Below are 16,301 nucleotides of genomic sequence, written 5' to 3'. Positions count from 1 at the left end.
CTAAAGGAAGGAGTCATTGAGGCCAGCAACAGTGCCTGGCGAGCCCAAGTGCTGGTAGTTCGGACTGGGGAGAAAAACCGAATGGTCATTGATTACAGTCAGACCATCAACAGGTTTACGCAGCTGGACGCGTACCTTCTCCTTCATATTACCAACCTGGTAAACAGGATCGCAAAGTACAAAGTCTTCTCCACGGTGGACCTTAAGTCCGCCTATCACCAGCTTCCCATCCGCGCGAGTGACCACAAGTACACCGCGTTCGAGGCAGATGGGCGCCTCTATCACTTTCTAAGGGTTCCATTCAGTGTCTCAAATGGGGTCTCGGTCTTCCAACGGGAGATGGACCGAATAGTTGACCAATACGGTTTACGGGCGCCCTTCCCGTATCTCGATAACGTCACCATCTGCGGCCACGACCAGCTGGACCATGACATCATCCTCCAGAAATTCCTCCGTACCGCAAAACTCCTTAACCTCGCACCGACCGTCTAGCCATCCTCGGCTACGTAGTGCGTAACGGAGTGATAGGCCCCGATCCCGAACGCTTGCGCCCCCCGATGGAACTCCCTCTCCCCAACTCCCTCAAATCCCTCAAACACTGTCTGGGCTTCTTCTCTTATTATGCCCAGTTGGTCCCGAACTACGCCGACAAAGCTCGCCCCCTCATCCAATCCAACACTTTTCCACTGTCGATGGAAGCCCGCCAGGCCTTCAGCCGCATCAAAGCAGATATCGCAAAGGCCACGATGCGTGCTATCGACGAGTGCCTCCCATTCCAGGTCGTGAGCGACGCGTCCGATGTAGCTCTGGCGGCCACGCTCAACCAAGCGGGCAGACCCGTGGCCTTCTTCTCCCGGACCCTCCACGCTTCCGAACTCTGCCATTCCTCAGTGGAAAAGGAGGCACAGGCCATAGTAGAAGCTGTGCGACACTGGAGGCACTATCTGGCCAGCAGGAGGTTCACCCTCCTCACAGACCAGCGATCAGTGGCCTTCATGTTTGACAATGCACAGAAGGGCAAAATCAAGAACGACAAGATCTTGCGGTGGCGGATCGAGTTGTCCACGTACCACTACGATACCGTGTATCGTCCTGGGAAGCTCAACGAGCCTCCTGATGCCCTGTCCCACGGTACCTGCGCCAGTGCGCAGATAGACCGCCTCCGCTCCCTCCACACGGACCTCTGCCATCCAGGGGTAGCCTGCTTCTATCACTTTATCAAGACCCGCAACCTGCCCTACTCCATTGAGGAGGTCAGGACCGTGACTAGGGACTGCCACATTTGCACAGAGTGCAACCCGCACTTCTACCGCCCCGAGCAAGCGCATCTGGTAAAGGCATCCCGCTCTTTTGAACGTCTTAGTATGGACTTCAAAGGTCCCCTCCCCTCCAACAACCACAACACCTACTTCTTAAGTGTGATTGACAAGTACTCCCGCTTCCCTTTCGTCATTCCCTGCCCCGACATGACCACGACAACCGTCATCAAGGCCTTCCTCTCAATTTTCTCCCTGTTCGGTTACCCCACGTACATCCGGGGGTCCTCCTTTATGAGCGACGAACTGCGTCAATTCCTGCTCAGCAGGGGCATCGCCTCTAGCAGGACGACCAGTTATAACCCTCGGGGTAACAGGCAGGTCGAGCGGGAGAATGGTACAGTCTGGAAGACCATCCTACTGGCCCTACGGTCCAGAGATCTCCCTATCTCCCACTGGCAAGAGGTCATCCCCGACACCCTCCATTCAATTCGGTTTCTCCTCTGCACTGCCACAAACCAAACGCCTCATGAACGTCTTCTTGTTTTCCCTAGGAAGTCGTCCTCAGGATCCCCACTCCCAACTTGGCTGGCCACCCCCGGGCCCATCTTGCTCCGGAAGCATGTGCGGGTGCACAAGTCCGACCCGTTGGTGGAACGAGTCCAGTTACTCCACGCTAACCCGCAGTACGTGTACGTGGAGTATCCTGAAGGTCGGCAGGACACGGTCTCCCATCGAGACCTGGCGTGCGGCCTCAACCCCCCACATCAACACCCTCCTCCCAGTCCCAACCCCCCCCCCCCCCCCCCCCGGCGCCCCCGCAACCCAGCGCACAGGAACCCCCTCCCCCGGCCAGAGCTTCACTAGCACTGACCAGGGGTACGGACACAGGATCACGACCGCCGCTCCCGAAGTCAAGGACGGCCACCGGCCCAACGTCACCGGCACCGCTGCGACGGTCCAGCAGAACATCGAGGGCACCCAACAGACTGATTGCGTCGACCTGATGTTCCACAGGACTTTTATCAGACTCCTCGTGTCATTCAGAGTTCCAATGTACAAGTTGCACATTTTGTTTCTTCGTTTTCCTATTTGTGTACTGTTCATTGCTGTTCATTGTATCTGCACAGTCGTCGCGAGCCAGTGGGCAGCCACCATTTACCTCGGTACACCTCGTTCTCTCTAGTCATACCACCAGTCCAACAGCCAACCCCCCTTCTTAATCCTGCCCCCCCCGGCTTCTTTCTCCACAAGGGGTGAATGTGGTGGTATGACTAGGAGGTTTACGGTACCTATCGGCCATTGGTGCAGAGCACTCGCAGCCCATTGGCTCAGGTCGGTCATATGCCTCTCTGCTGATTGGTTGAGGCTAGTCATGTGACTGCTCACCCATTGTCCGAGAGGCAAGTAGTCCCGCCTACGAGGCGGGGTATAAGGACCCGGCAGTCGGCCTTTCTCTGTAAGTCGACTGCCGGGCACACAACTAGTTGATTAAAGCCTGATATTTGGAACTTCTTCATGACTCGAGTCCAATTGATGGTACATCACTTTTAACCACCAGAATTATTCTAACCTAGTCCTTCTGGTAAGGATGGTGTGGATTCTAGTCCAATGCTAGTTTTACACATTGCCGAATTTTGGGCGGGATTCTCTGAAAATGCGGCTATGTCTCCAAGCCAGCGGGAAAACCGGCGCCAACAACCCCGGCGCCAAAACTGGACATCCTCTCGGCCCATCGGGGCCTGGAGAATTGCCGGGGGGGGGCCGCTGTCAATGGCCCCCATCGAACAGCGTGGTGGGAATCCTGCCACTGCCTGAAAAACGGCGCCGGAGAATAGGGCAGCCGGTGTGCCCAAAGCTGAAATTCAAAGTTCAAATGATTCTTACATCCAGTGTAATTCATGTTGAGGAGTGCAATTGCCAATGTAACATAACAAGGTTTATAATTCTGTTACCATCTGCTATATTTGCTTTTATTTATAATTTTGTAACTTTTATAACATTTTCAAATTAATGACTACTTTCATTTTCTTTGGTTTTTTAGTTGCATTTATATTTAACTGGATTGGATTCTTTTTATCCTTCTGCTCAACCAACACCATTGCAGGCCGATATGGAGCCATCTCTGGATTTGGGCTGTCTCTTATAAAGTGGATTCTGATTGTGAGGGTAAGTGTTTGATGTTTTACGACATGCTCACAAATGTTTTGGTATAATCCTACCCCTGTTGAAGTACACCTGTCATTTGTTGAACTAGAGAATATGCATTTTGCTAGTTTTACTGTAATTATGGGAGACATACCCATAATTGGCATTCAAGAAAGTATTTCAAGACAAATGGTCTCGGAAGCCAAAATGTGCTGGATTATATCTGAGGAGAAGCGTTAGCCTGGATTTTAGCCCAGGCATGGGCTGAAATCTTCCAGCCTTTCTTGCCGGCGGATCTTCTTGTCCCGCTCTTGCCAGTCCCCAGCGCTGGAGGTGCAAGCCATGGAAAAAACAATTGACGTCAGCGGGACTGCTGGCTCTCCAAAACATGCGATGGGGGAAGGGGAGGAAAACCCTGCCCATGCATTGTGCCTCGGGCTGAGAAACTTCAAGAAGAGCATGTTTCCCAAACATCCTATAGATCCTTTAAATCTTTTACTGTCAGTTTCCTGTCCAGAGGGTGGATGAATTGACAGACTGGTAGCTATAGGAACGTGGAAGCCTCCAGCGGAAGGCTGGAGCTCAGAAGAGCAGCTCGGTCGAGTGTGCAGGGAAGGGGTCTGTATGGGAGTGGTCACTGGCACCTACAGGGCGGGGGCGGCTCTGATTGTGGTCCAAGGGCAGTTGGAGCTTCTGATGGGGGTTGGTGGCTTTGGAGCAGACAGATAGCCAGGGGCTGGGGGGAGTTCAGAGAAATGGTTAACTAGCTTGTTGGTCCTGCCGGAAACATTCCTGTTCTTACCTCATGGATCCAGCTCCTTGCACACATTTCACCTGTTGGCTTTCCCAACGCCTGGAAAAACCTGTCTGACTCAATGAAAAATAAACTGACATTAAAATAGATTGATTGTTAAAATGAAGGTCAGGAGCCTCATTATAAATATCAACTTGAGCTGAAAACATCAACCATGGGTGCGATTTAATCAAAAAGAAAGCAGAGTCTATTCTGGGCAGGATTAGCGGAGTAATTCCCAGCACTTGTCAACTCCGCAATGTGACCCCCAGAACCTCCCCCATGCCCCGACTCGCCTATAAGGGGGTTCCTGGGCCACCCACATCCCACTTCACATGGGCAGGGCACCCCGGGCCTGCTCCCCAGCGCAGGCAAAATGCCAGTGTGGCAACTTGGCACAGCCAGCCTGGCATCATGGCAGTGCTCCTTGGGCACTCTGGCAGTGTCAGGGTGGCACCCAGGTGGCACTGCCAGGGTTTAAGGGTGGCACTGCCAGCGTGCCAGGATGGAAGGTACCACACTACCCAGAGGCCGACCACCCCAAGTTCTGTTCCGCCGGTCCCCGTTCGTGGGGACCAGTGCTAAATGGAAGCCGGCTGGGGTCTCCTCAGTGAGGCTGGTAGATGCCGGGTAGCCATTCGATCTGGTGTAGACATAGTTAAATGTGCTTTTAAGGTCACTTAATAATGCAAGTCTGGATCCTGCCCATTGTGGATGGAAACCAGATGGCGACATCTCATGAGATCTGGTTAGATCCCGCGATGCGTAATGACGGTTGGGAACTTCAGGTGAGTCCTCTTGCAGGATCTACTGTCCGTGTTCCATCCTGATTCGGGCGGGATGTGGCCAGTGAATGGCGACCCTGTTTCTCCCCACTGATTCTGCCTGACGTGCTGAACTGTACCAGCATTTTTTCATTTTTGTATCAGATTTCCATGTGTCTACAGTATTTTGCTTTTGCATTAGAGCCTAATTGTAATATTTAAATGATCAAAGACCCTCCTTCCCCTATAAGTGGATTGGTAATTCATGGCTCTTCCAACCACTATTAAAATAGCAAGGGAGTGAGTTGGTTTTCTGTTTTAGATGTCTTTGAATTTTGACCTGACATCGTTCCACTGTTTTTATTAAGTTAAGATTCAACCCATTGACTGAAATACGAAACTAATTATGTGAATGACAATGTTCTTTTTAATTAGTAATCTACCTTAATGTCAAAAGGGATGAACTTGATACAACATGGTTTCAATCATATTAAGTTTCAATGATGCCTGGTTTCAGTTCTGCAAAGTTTCCACGTTGGTTGTTTTGTTAATGGGTACAGAACGTAATTGGCACTGATATTACCAGGGAGAGAGCGTGGAGGGACACTTTTGCACATTTCTTCTGGAAGGATGGGGTTTTCCTTGAATTCTGTCGAAATTAATGGCACAACCTGACGTCATTTTTGGAATCTGTTTTCTAGTTCCAGCCAGCCAGGTTAAAAGGTTGGGTGACTGTCGGACAGGTAGGCATGCGGCATCAGATTGTAGCTGGGGAATGGAGAGGTTTCAAGGTGAAATGGAGGTCAATGAGGCTATTGGTGGACAGGTCCGGAAGGGTTTTGAATGGTATGGGGAGTCAATTGCTGGGAAGCTTGACAGGTTTGCTGTGCTGGCTCATGGGAAATGCTCCTGCTCCTCTTAACCCGCAAGCAATGCTGGAAAAACCTTACTTCTTTCATGTAGCAACTCTGCGTCCTTTTGGTTTTCAAGTTCGAAAAGGGAAATAAACATCATTATGTATGCTTCGCAGACAGATCAATAATCCATTATTCTGTTGAAATACCTGAACCCCAGAGAAAACATTGAATCATTGACAGCTCTGACTCTTTTATCCCTGCTGTCAATTTTACAATATTTATTTACACAAGGTTAAGAGATTTCAAGGACTTGCAGTTTCTATTATTGATGCTTTAAAGTACCTTAATGACTGACAATTTATTGGGTTATGAAAAAAGGACTTTTTAATATAGTGGAAAGTAACGAATGAATTTCTAAAGCTTTTTTTAACACATAATATTGTCACTATAGGGTTCATTGTTTTTATAAAATGTATAGTGGGTCCATGGGCTTGAAAATGCCATAGTTTGGCATAAGGGACCATGAGGGGTGGGAGGAGGGACATTACTTTGCGTAGAGGGCATGAGGAGCCATGGAGGTTGATGGAGAGGTAAGCTCAGAATAGAGAGCATGAGGGACCATGGGAGGAGGTGCAAAGTTTGGCATCGGGGGCATGAAGATCCAAGAAGCATGGGCGAAGAAGCATAGCTTAACATAGAGGGCATCAGTTGCAATGGGAGGTGGGTGGAGGTGCATAGCTCGACATGAGGGGCATAAGGAGGACTTTTTGAGCTCACCTTTTGAAAGGTTCCCTCATGTAGATTATATGACTCACAACTGCTCTGAGTTGCCATTAACCACGACTCTCGAAAAACCTGGGGCTGCATTCTCCGCCGCCAGGATGCGCCATTTTGCCGGCAGCCAGGGGAATTCCCGACGGAGTGGGACTGCCCTACAATGGGAAACCCCATTGACCTGCCGGCTTAACAGAGCATCCTGCCGATGGAGTAAAACAGAAATGTGGCACGGCGGGGCGGAGAATCCAGCCCCTGGTCCAGCTCCATGAAGAATTGCGGAAGAGTAAGACATGCTTATTTCCATAATGGAGCCAGCCAGGTCAGGAGTGCCAGGTCTGGGCTTTTCTGAAATAAATTTAGAGTACCCAATTCATTATTTTCCGATTAAGGGCCAATTTAGTGTGGCCAATCCACCTACCCTGCACATCTTTGGGTTGTGGTGACGAAACCCACACAAACACGGTAGCATTGTGGATAGCACAATTGCTTCACAGCTCCAGGGTCCCAGGTTCGATTCCGGCTTGGGTTACTGTCTGTGCGGAGTCTGCACATCCTCCCCGTGTGTGCGTGGGTTTCCTCTGGGTGCTCCGGTTTCCTCCCACAGTCCAAAGATGTGCAGGTTAGGTGGATTGGCCATGATAAATTGCCCTTAGTGTCCAAAATTGCCCTTAGTGTTGGGTGGGGTTACTGGGTTATGGGGATAGGGTGAAGGTGTTGACCTTGGGTAGGGTGCTCTTTCTAAGAGCCGGTGGAGACTCGATGGGCCGAATGGCCGCCTTCTGCACTGTAAATTCTATGATGAATGTGAAAACTCCACACAGACAATGACCAAGAGCTGGGATTGAACCTGGGACCTCAGCGCTGTGAGGCAGCAGGGCTAACCCACTGCACCACCGCGCTGCCCTAGGTCTGGGCTTTTGACCCGAACCAGCTTGAACCCTTTGATGGCACTCCCAAAACTCAGACACCCCGGGAATAGGATCAGGAATCGGGACCCACACATCACTTTTGAAAAAAAATCCTGACTCATTGCAAATCTATGCCTTCATCTCTATTACCTCAAAATGCTTCCTCGAGCATGGAGCTGAAAATTGTACTCATTAGTACTCCAATTATACTCTTACGAAGTATTTTATAGGTTTAGCACAACGGGCTAAACAGCTGTCTTATAATGCAGAATAAGGCCAGCAGCCCGGGTTCAATTCCCGTACCGGCATCCCCGAACAGGCGCCGGAATGTGGCGACTAGTGGCTTTTCACAGTAACTTCGTTGAAGCCTACTTGTGACAATAAGGGATTATTATTATATAGATTCATCATTACACCTCAACTTTTATATTCTATACCCTTTTCTATCTGTTTGTTTAAATGTGAGGTATCCAATTAGCATGCTCAAATAAACAAAAACCGGTTTGATGAATTGATGCCCTCTGTCCATGCCTGCAGTCATGGTGTGGCTACATTAGCAGCATGGTCTACACGATTCAATTTTGTTTCCTTGTGTATGTTGCTTGCATTTGGATTTCAGTGGAGATTTGGCTTGTGATTTAATGCAAATATTTCCTTTTCCAGTTCTCGGATTATTTCATCGGCTATTTTGAAGGGAAAATTTGGCTCTGGTGGATCTTTCTCGCTGTTGGTAAGATGTTTGCCGAAGTGATTTGCTTTGGTTTGTAGTTTTCTCTTGCCAAATCCGAGTGCTTTAAATAGATCAGTCTAGAATGCAAGTTCGATAACTATGATATACATGAAAATAAAAATTATAATAGCATCTCTCATTAGCCTAAAATCATTTTCAGTTGCATTAACATTAGCATATTTTTATTCATGTTCCTGCTAGCTTAGTGCAGTATTGAAATATTTAAGATTAATTTGTTTAATAAATTGATTTAAAAATTGGTTTAAAAGTATCAGACCGAAGAATGTCATCCAAACGTGTTTATTATTTATTCACAAATTTGCAAGAAGTGATTTATTAGCGATGATTGATTGTGTCTGTCCCCTTTGTTAGGTCAGGAGATGTTTCAATTCTCATCACGTGTTATATTCTCATGAAAGGTCCCAGGGTAGAAGCATTATAAAGAGCTCCACTGTCACTGCACCCCTTCGTTATGTCACTTGATGCCACTGCTCATAATTCAAATTGGAAGTTGGAGACCAGTGATTTCCATGGGTAAAAAGGAGGAAATCAGTCTTTGCAAAATTAGAATCAAGGAATCCCTTCAGAGCAGAGGAAGACCATTCGGCCCATCGAGTCTGCATCGGCCTTGCTCCAATAGAGCACCCTACCTAGGCTCAATCCCCACTCCTAGTCCCGTAACCCCACCTAACGTTTCGGCAATTTAGCATTGCCAATTCACCTAATAGCCATCTTTGGTCTGTGGGATACCAAAGTACCCGGAGTACCCGAATAAACCCATGCAGACACAGGGAGAATGTGCAAGCTCCACACAGATAGTCACCCGAGGTCACAATCGAACCTTGGACCCTAGTGCTGTGAGGCAACAGCGGCATTCACTGTGCCACTAGTTATTTCTAAGTGGAGACCACAAGACAGCTCCTGAAGCCCATGATAATGTGGTTTTCCATGCTGTTTACTGTGTGGAGCGAGGCGTTTTCTATTATCGAGTTTTATTGATGGTGGGGATACGACTGCTGAACAGAGCAGCCTCAATGGAGGAATCAATTTAGGGCACATCATTGGTTGCACTTACTTTCTGTAGTTATTATTTAAAGTTTTGTTTTGCCTGATTTAACTTTGGCAAGATGTTCCGATGTACATTGTGTTAGTTTTCTCAGCTAATAGAGAATGTTAGGTAAGCTTTACTTCATGTTGATGTGTTGAGGAACTGCATTAAATAAGTTGGAAATTGGATGAGCAGAATTCCGCCCAGGAGCCACTGAAAGTCACTTTGATGAAGGAATCAGATTCATTTACAGATTGGCAACTGGCCCATTCAGCCTTTATCCATTGAAAGTGTAAGATTAGAGATCCTTAGCAATTACAAAGAAGTGAATTTAAATTCTCAGAAAAGATGACGGACATTGAGTTTTTTTTGTTGGAGAAAAGATGAGACCTTAAGGTAACGCAGTGAAACCTTTAAATATTGTTACGGAGAGTGACGAGACTGGCCGGTGCAATTTCTTCACAGTTATTAAGGGTTTCGATATAATAAGAAATTAGATGAACACTTTAAAAAAATATATATTTTTATTAAGGCATTTATATAAACAGTAAATACAAAATAAAAGAGCAAGAACAAACAGGAACATCATAATAAATAACTAGCTAATCAACATCCAACTCCCCTCCCCCTGTCCTGCCTTCTCTTTATCCCCCACCCCCCTCTTTCCTGCTACCCACACCCCCGCCCCCTGCTGACACTTCAATCCAGCTTGATAAAGTCGATGAACGGCTTCCACCTCCAGGCAAACCCATCAACCGATCCTCTCAAGACGAACTTTATTTTTTCCAATTTGAGGAACTCCACCAGGTGGCTCACCCATACCTGTGGTTTGGTGGCTTCAGGTCTCGCCACCCATGCAAAATCCGTCTCCAGGCTATCAGGGAGGCAAAGGCCAGGACATCAGCTTCTCTCATCCCCTGGACTTCAGGGTATTCCGACTCTCCAAATATCGGCACTTCTGGACTCGGGACCCCCCCCCCCCCCCCCCCCCCCCCCCCCGCCCCAATTCCTCCTCCTATTTCCATTTGACTTCTATTGGGGCTCCCTCCCAGTCCTTTAGCTCCTTGTAGATCTCAGACACCTTACCCTCACCCATTCCTTCCCTCGATATCCTTTAAGCGCAAGGACACAAACCGGGAATAGATGACACTGGCTTCCTCGCAAAGTCCTGTACCTGTAAGTATCTAAACACATTCCAACTCGGCAGCTGATATTCCTCCTCCAGATCCTCTAAGCTCACAAAGCTGCCCCGACAAACAGGTCCCCAAACCGCTTGATCCCTGCCCATTGCCACCCCCAAAACCTCACGCCCAGTCTCTCTCCACCCCCCCCCCCCACCCCGGGACCGTCACCGCCACTGGGCTTGTGGAGTACTTGGTCGGTGAGAACAGCAGTGCCGCCAACAGTGCTCGTTTACTCGTTCCCCTACAAGAGGCTGCCTCCATCTACCACCATGCCGACCTCCCACCCCCATTACCCACTTCCTAACCATGGTTATATTAGCTGCCCGGTAATAGTTCATTATATTTGTCAAGGCCAGCCTGCCCCCCACCCCTGCGCCGCACCAGCAACCCCTTCTTAATCCGCGGGGTTTTCCCCGCCCACACAAACCCCATAATCAAAACGTTGAACTTCTTAAAAAATGATGAAGATCGGGAGGTTCTGAAAGACAAATAAAAGTCTCGGCAGCACCCTCATTTTCACTGCCTGCACCCACCCGCTAGCAACGGTGGCAACATATCCCTCCTCTTAAAACCTCCCTTTATTTGCTCCACAAAGCGTGCCAGATTCACCTTATGCACATCACCTGGATACCCAAGAACATGAAGCTCACCCCCACTACCTTGAACGGTAGCTCTTCCAAATACCACTCCTGCGCCCTGGCCTCGATTGGGAACACCTCACACCTCCCCATATTTAGCTTGTATCCAGAAAACTGGCCAAACTCCTCCAGGATACTCATGATTCCCCCAATAGGTCCAAAATACACAGCAATAGGTTGTCTGTGTACAGTGGGACCCTGTGCTCAACGTGCCCTCCCCACCCCCCACAATCCCATTCCAATTCCTTGATGCTCTAAGCGCCATTGCCAGTGGTTCTATTGCCAAGGAAAAAAGCAACGGGGAGAGTGGGCACCCCTGCCTTTTCCCAGGATGTAACCCAAAGTACATCGAACTCTCTCGATTCTTCCGCACACTTGCTACCAGCGCCCGATACAGCAGCCGGACCCATTCCACAAACCCCTGCCTGAATCCAAACCGTCCCAACACTTCTCACAGATGCTCCCATTCCACCCAATCGAAAGCCTTCTCTGCATCCATTGCCACTGCCACGCCTACGTCCCATCCCTCCGGGGGCATCATTATCACGTTTAATAATCTCCTAACATTTGGCAACAATTGCCTCCCCTTTACAAACCGCGTCTGGTCTTCCCCTATCATCCGCAGCACACAGACCTCGATACACAAGGCCAGTATCTTTGCCAGCAACTTAACGTCCATATTTAATGATATTGGGCGGTAGGACCCACACTGCTCCGGATCTTTATCTTTCTTCAATATTAGGGATATGGACGCCTGAGATAATGTAGGGGGGAGACTGGCCCATTCAGCCCTCTCACATTTCATATGACCAGCCTGGTGGGGGAAGGGGTGAGGGTGGGGGGGGGGGTGCACCCCCCTCCCCCTTCCCCCTCCCTCCTCCCCTGCAGATCAACCTTATCCTTTCTTGGGCCAGCCCCCCAGCCCATGTCACGCGACCTTCCAGACAGTTAACCATTCTCCTACTTGAGTTTGACTCTCCTGCTAATCTTGCTATAGTAACTCAGTCTAACTAACCAGTCTGCTCTAAGCCATGCGCTGGGTGTGATGCTTCTGATATGACCCTGTCCTTCTCTCTGAATGTCACCTGTGGAAAGAGAAAGAGCATGTGTGCCCTGTCCTTTTATATGGGTTGCCCCCTTGTGGTAGTGTCACCTCTGGGTGTCTTGACTGCCCATTGGTCGTGTCCTATTCTATGTGTTCATTAGCTGTATGTCTGCATGTCATGTCTCTGGTGCTCCCTCTAGTGTTTACTTTGAGTGTATTTACATTAACCCCTTGTGTATTTACAGTGATGCATATCACCACACCCCCCCTCCTCCCTTCCCTAAATATAGCAACAACCCCATCCCCCTCTTCCACACTGCTCCCATTAGCTAGCCCGGCCAGCTAGCCTGACAGCCCCAGGCCAAAGCTACCCAGTCTCCTACCCCCACTGATTTCCCTCCTCCCCGCTCGCATACCTCCATGAAACAAACAGCAAATAAACAGGACAAAGGTGCACTCGCCTTCGAAGCTCCTCCAGCGTCCCACCTCCAAACTCAACAAAATATCTCAGAGGAAAAAAGACAGAAAAAACAAACATCTCCTCACACCTCCTCCAAAGTTCAGTATCCTCCTTCTCCTGCCAGTCCATTGTCTCTTAAAAATTCCATCGCCTCCTCTGGTGTTCCAAAATAGTGTTATTGGCTGTTAAAAGTCACCTAGAGGCGGGCAGGTACAATATCCCAAACTTCACACCCTTTTTAAAGAGGGCACCCGATTAAACCTGGCTCTCCTCTTCGCCAGGTCCGTGCCCAAGTCCTGGTACATTCGAAGCTCGTTACCTTCCCACAAGCATCTCTTCGTCTGCCTCGCCCATCTCAGTATACCATAGAAAGCATCCTATCTGGTTGCACCACAGACTGGTATGGCAACTGCTCAGTCTACGACCGCAAGCAACGTCAGAGAGTCGTGAACACCGCCCAGTCCATCACACGAACCTGCCTCCCATCCATTGACTCCATCTACACCTCCCGCTGCCTGGGGAAATCGGGCAGCATAATCAAAGACCCGTCCCACCTGGCTTACTCACTCTTCCAACTTCTTCCATCGGGCAAAGTCTGAGAACACGCACGAACAGACTCAAAAACAGCTTCTTCCCCGCTGTTACCAACTCTCTTATGGACTGACCTCATTAACGCCACACCCTTGTATGCTTCATCCGATGCATGTGCCTATGTAGGTAGTTACATGGTGTACCTTGTGTTGCCCTATTATGTATTTTCTTTTATTTCCTTTTCTTTTCATGTACTTAATGATCTGTTGAGCTGTTGGGGATAGGGTGGCGGTGTTGACCTTGGGTAGTGTGCTCTTTCCAAGAGCCGGTGCAGACTCGATGGGCCGAATAGCCTCCTTCTGCATTGTAAATTCTATGAACTATGAACTAATATTTAGTGAGTTGTAATCTGCTCCATTTTCCCTGATCAGTTTGAAATATTGTTTTCAAGAAGTCTTCAACTGCTGTGGAGAGGTTGCCGATCATTGGTCAGGCAGGTTTAGTGCTTCAACAATACAGTGTGTAGGGAAGAGCATGATCGTACTCGACAGCCCTGCATTTGTTTTCAAAAGGTACATTCAACTATGCCGTATCATCAAAAAGAAAAAAACGTTGCTTTTGAAAAGCAAGTTAGCATCTAATAATTAAAGTACAGTAAAGGTATTTGGGGAAGTCCCCCACACTAAGTTCAACTTCAAACCAACTAGGATGTCCATAATTCTTGGAGGTACTTGAAAGACTATACTGGAATCGAGTTGCCTCAAGTTTTAGCTTGCTTTAATCCTATTAAAGTAAAGACATAAAAGCGCCTGACCTTTGAGGGATCAGGGATCACTTTCTCTTGGGTTAACATTGAAATTATGATTTTCATAGAATCTACTGCACAGAGTCAGGCCCTTTGGCCCAAACTGGTCCATGCCAACCAAAAAGCCCAGCTAAGCTAATGTCATTTGCCTGCATTTGGCATATCCCTCTAAAGCCTTCCTATCCATGTATCTGCCCAAATGCCTTTTAAATGTTGTCAATGTCCCTGCCTCAACCACTCCTCCGGCAGCTCATTCCACATATGTACCCCACTCTGTGTAAAAAAAGTTGCCCCTGAGGTTCCCATTAATTCTTTCCTCTTTTAACTTAAACCTATGCCCTCTAGTTCTCGCTTCACCAACCCTGGGGAAAAGACTGAGTCCATTCACCCTATCTATGCCTCTCATGATCTTATACACCTCTGTAAGATCACCCCTCAGTCTCCTACGCTCCAAAGAAACAAGTCCTAGCCTGTCCAATCCCTCCCTATATCTCAGTCCCTTGAGTCTTGGCAACTTCCTTGTAAATCTCTTCTACAATCTCTCCAGTTTCATAACATCTCTCTGATAGCAAGGCAACCAACACTGAACATAACACTCCAGGTGTGGCCTCACCAACGTCCTGTACAATTGCAACATAACTTCCCAACTTCTATACTCAATGCCCTGACTGATGAAGGCCAGCATGCCAAAAGCCTTCTTTGCTGCCCTATCTACCTGTGACTCTACCTTTAGAGAACTGTGCATCTGAACTCAAAGGTCCCTCTGTTCCATGATACTCCCTAAGGTCCTACTATTCACCATGAAAGCCCTATCTTGATTTGATTTTCCAAAATGCAACATCTCACACTTATCTGTATTGAACTCCATTTGCGATTTCTTGGCCCACTTCCCCAGCTGATTAAGATCATGCTGCAATTTGTGATAACCTTCCTCACTGTCTACAGTACCACCTATTTTAGTGTCATCTGCAAGCTTACTGGTCATGCCTTGTACATCTTCATCCAAATGGTTGATATAGATAACAAAAAGCAATGGGCCCAGCACTGACCCCTGAGGTACACCACTAGTCACAGGCCTCCAGTCCGACAAGCATCCTATCACCATTACCCTCTGCTTCCGACCATTAAGTAAATTATATATCCAATTTGTCAGCTCTCCCTGGATTCCATGTGATCTAACCTTCCAGAGCAGCCTACCATGTGGAACTTTATCAAAGGCCTTACTGAAGTTCACATAGACTACGTCTATCACAATATTACAGCAGGGGAATATATCTTTTTTTACTAGACTGGAGCTGAAGAAAACAAATGCCAGTAACCTTTCCCAAATTTAATTCACCAAATGACATGTGCACACATAAAACCAGATGTATCAATGAAGTTAACAAAACACAGTAAAGGTTCTTGACTATGCATCTTGTTCCTCTAAAGAGCTGCCCAAGGTCTATGCTTCTGGCACTTTAAACCATTCCATAAATATAAAAGATCTCTAAAGGAGAGATCAATACATCTAGGATTTATGTAACATTGTTTGCCAATAGCATTTGTTGTTACAAGGATGGGTTAAATAGTTTTCAGCTGGTTTGTGGATTTAGTGGTCACCACAGTATTCTCGACTGAGGCACCATTCCAAGAATTTCTGTTCTTTTGCGGGAGAAAAATTGACAAGTAAATTGCTTTGACGGAACAATATGTATGAACAGGTTTGTTTGGTTTGGTGTGCATTCATTTGAATCATTTTGACTTTTATCCTGAGCAAGTCTGGTTAAGTACCTACAATATAGTATATTGCCACTTGGGGTCAATATAGGCATTTGAAAAAAATGAACAGAGTTAAAGAGCAGTAATTTTGATCTGGTTGTCAATATTTACATATTCAGATATTACACGTGTACAATATTTTAACATGAAGAAAATTCAAATTATACTAAGTGATTCCGAGCAATAATCTTCATTTTGTACTACGTATGTTATTGTCAGTTTAGCATGTACTTTCAAACTTTATAAAATGATTCACTTGTTTTAGCTAATTCTTGAGAGATTTTTTTTTATTACATCCTAAATTTAAATCACAAAACCTCAAAAAGATTTCCCATTAACATGACAGAAAGCTGTAAACCTTTTTTGTATTTCAGGTCAAAGGTTTGTTTCAGAGTTTATGGCATCACCTGAACTTTACAATTAGGATGTATTATCATCTTATTGTTGCCAAGGGCCTATACTTTAGAATCACTTCGTAATTCAATCCCAGGTGGCTATTTTGTCTCCACGGAGGAAAGCCCCACCAAGGCTGCAGTTACCTTCATTTCCTGTATTTTAAAAAGCCGCCCTGTTCCTTCGAACCCCACCGTGGTCTC

General features: G+C 47.4%; 1 protein-coding gene across 2 annotated transcripts in view; it reads left to right on the top strand.

Annotated features, from left to right (window-relative positions):
• LOC119963367 (NEDD4 family-interacting protein 1-like) overlaps positions 1-16,301 on the top strand; it is a 157,243-nt gene that overhangs the window by 16,931 nt on the left and 124,011 nt on the right. Inside the window, exons 3-4 of one of the 2 annotated variants that reach the window (XM_038792399.1) lie at positions 3,364-3,425; positions 8,167-8,233. In XM_038792399.1, the coding sequence (XP_038648327.1) occupies positions 3,364-3,425; positions 8,167-8,233 (129 nt within the window). Of the gene's footprint in view, positions 1-3,300; positions 3,426-8,166; positions 8,234-16,301 lie in introns of both variants that reach the window. The other variant, XM_038792398.1, reaches the window with a different exon arrangement.

Source organism: Scyliorhinus canicula, chromosome 3, assembly GCF_902713615.1.
Source record: "Scyliorhinus canicula chromosome 3, sScyCan1.1, whole genome shotgun sequence".
NCBI classification, from domain to species: Eukaryota; Metazoa; Chordata; class Chondrichthyes; order Carcharhiniformes; family Scyliorhinidae; genus Scyliorhinus; species Scyliorhinus canicula.
This window is presented reverse-complemented; position numbering and strand designations above follow the sequence as displayed.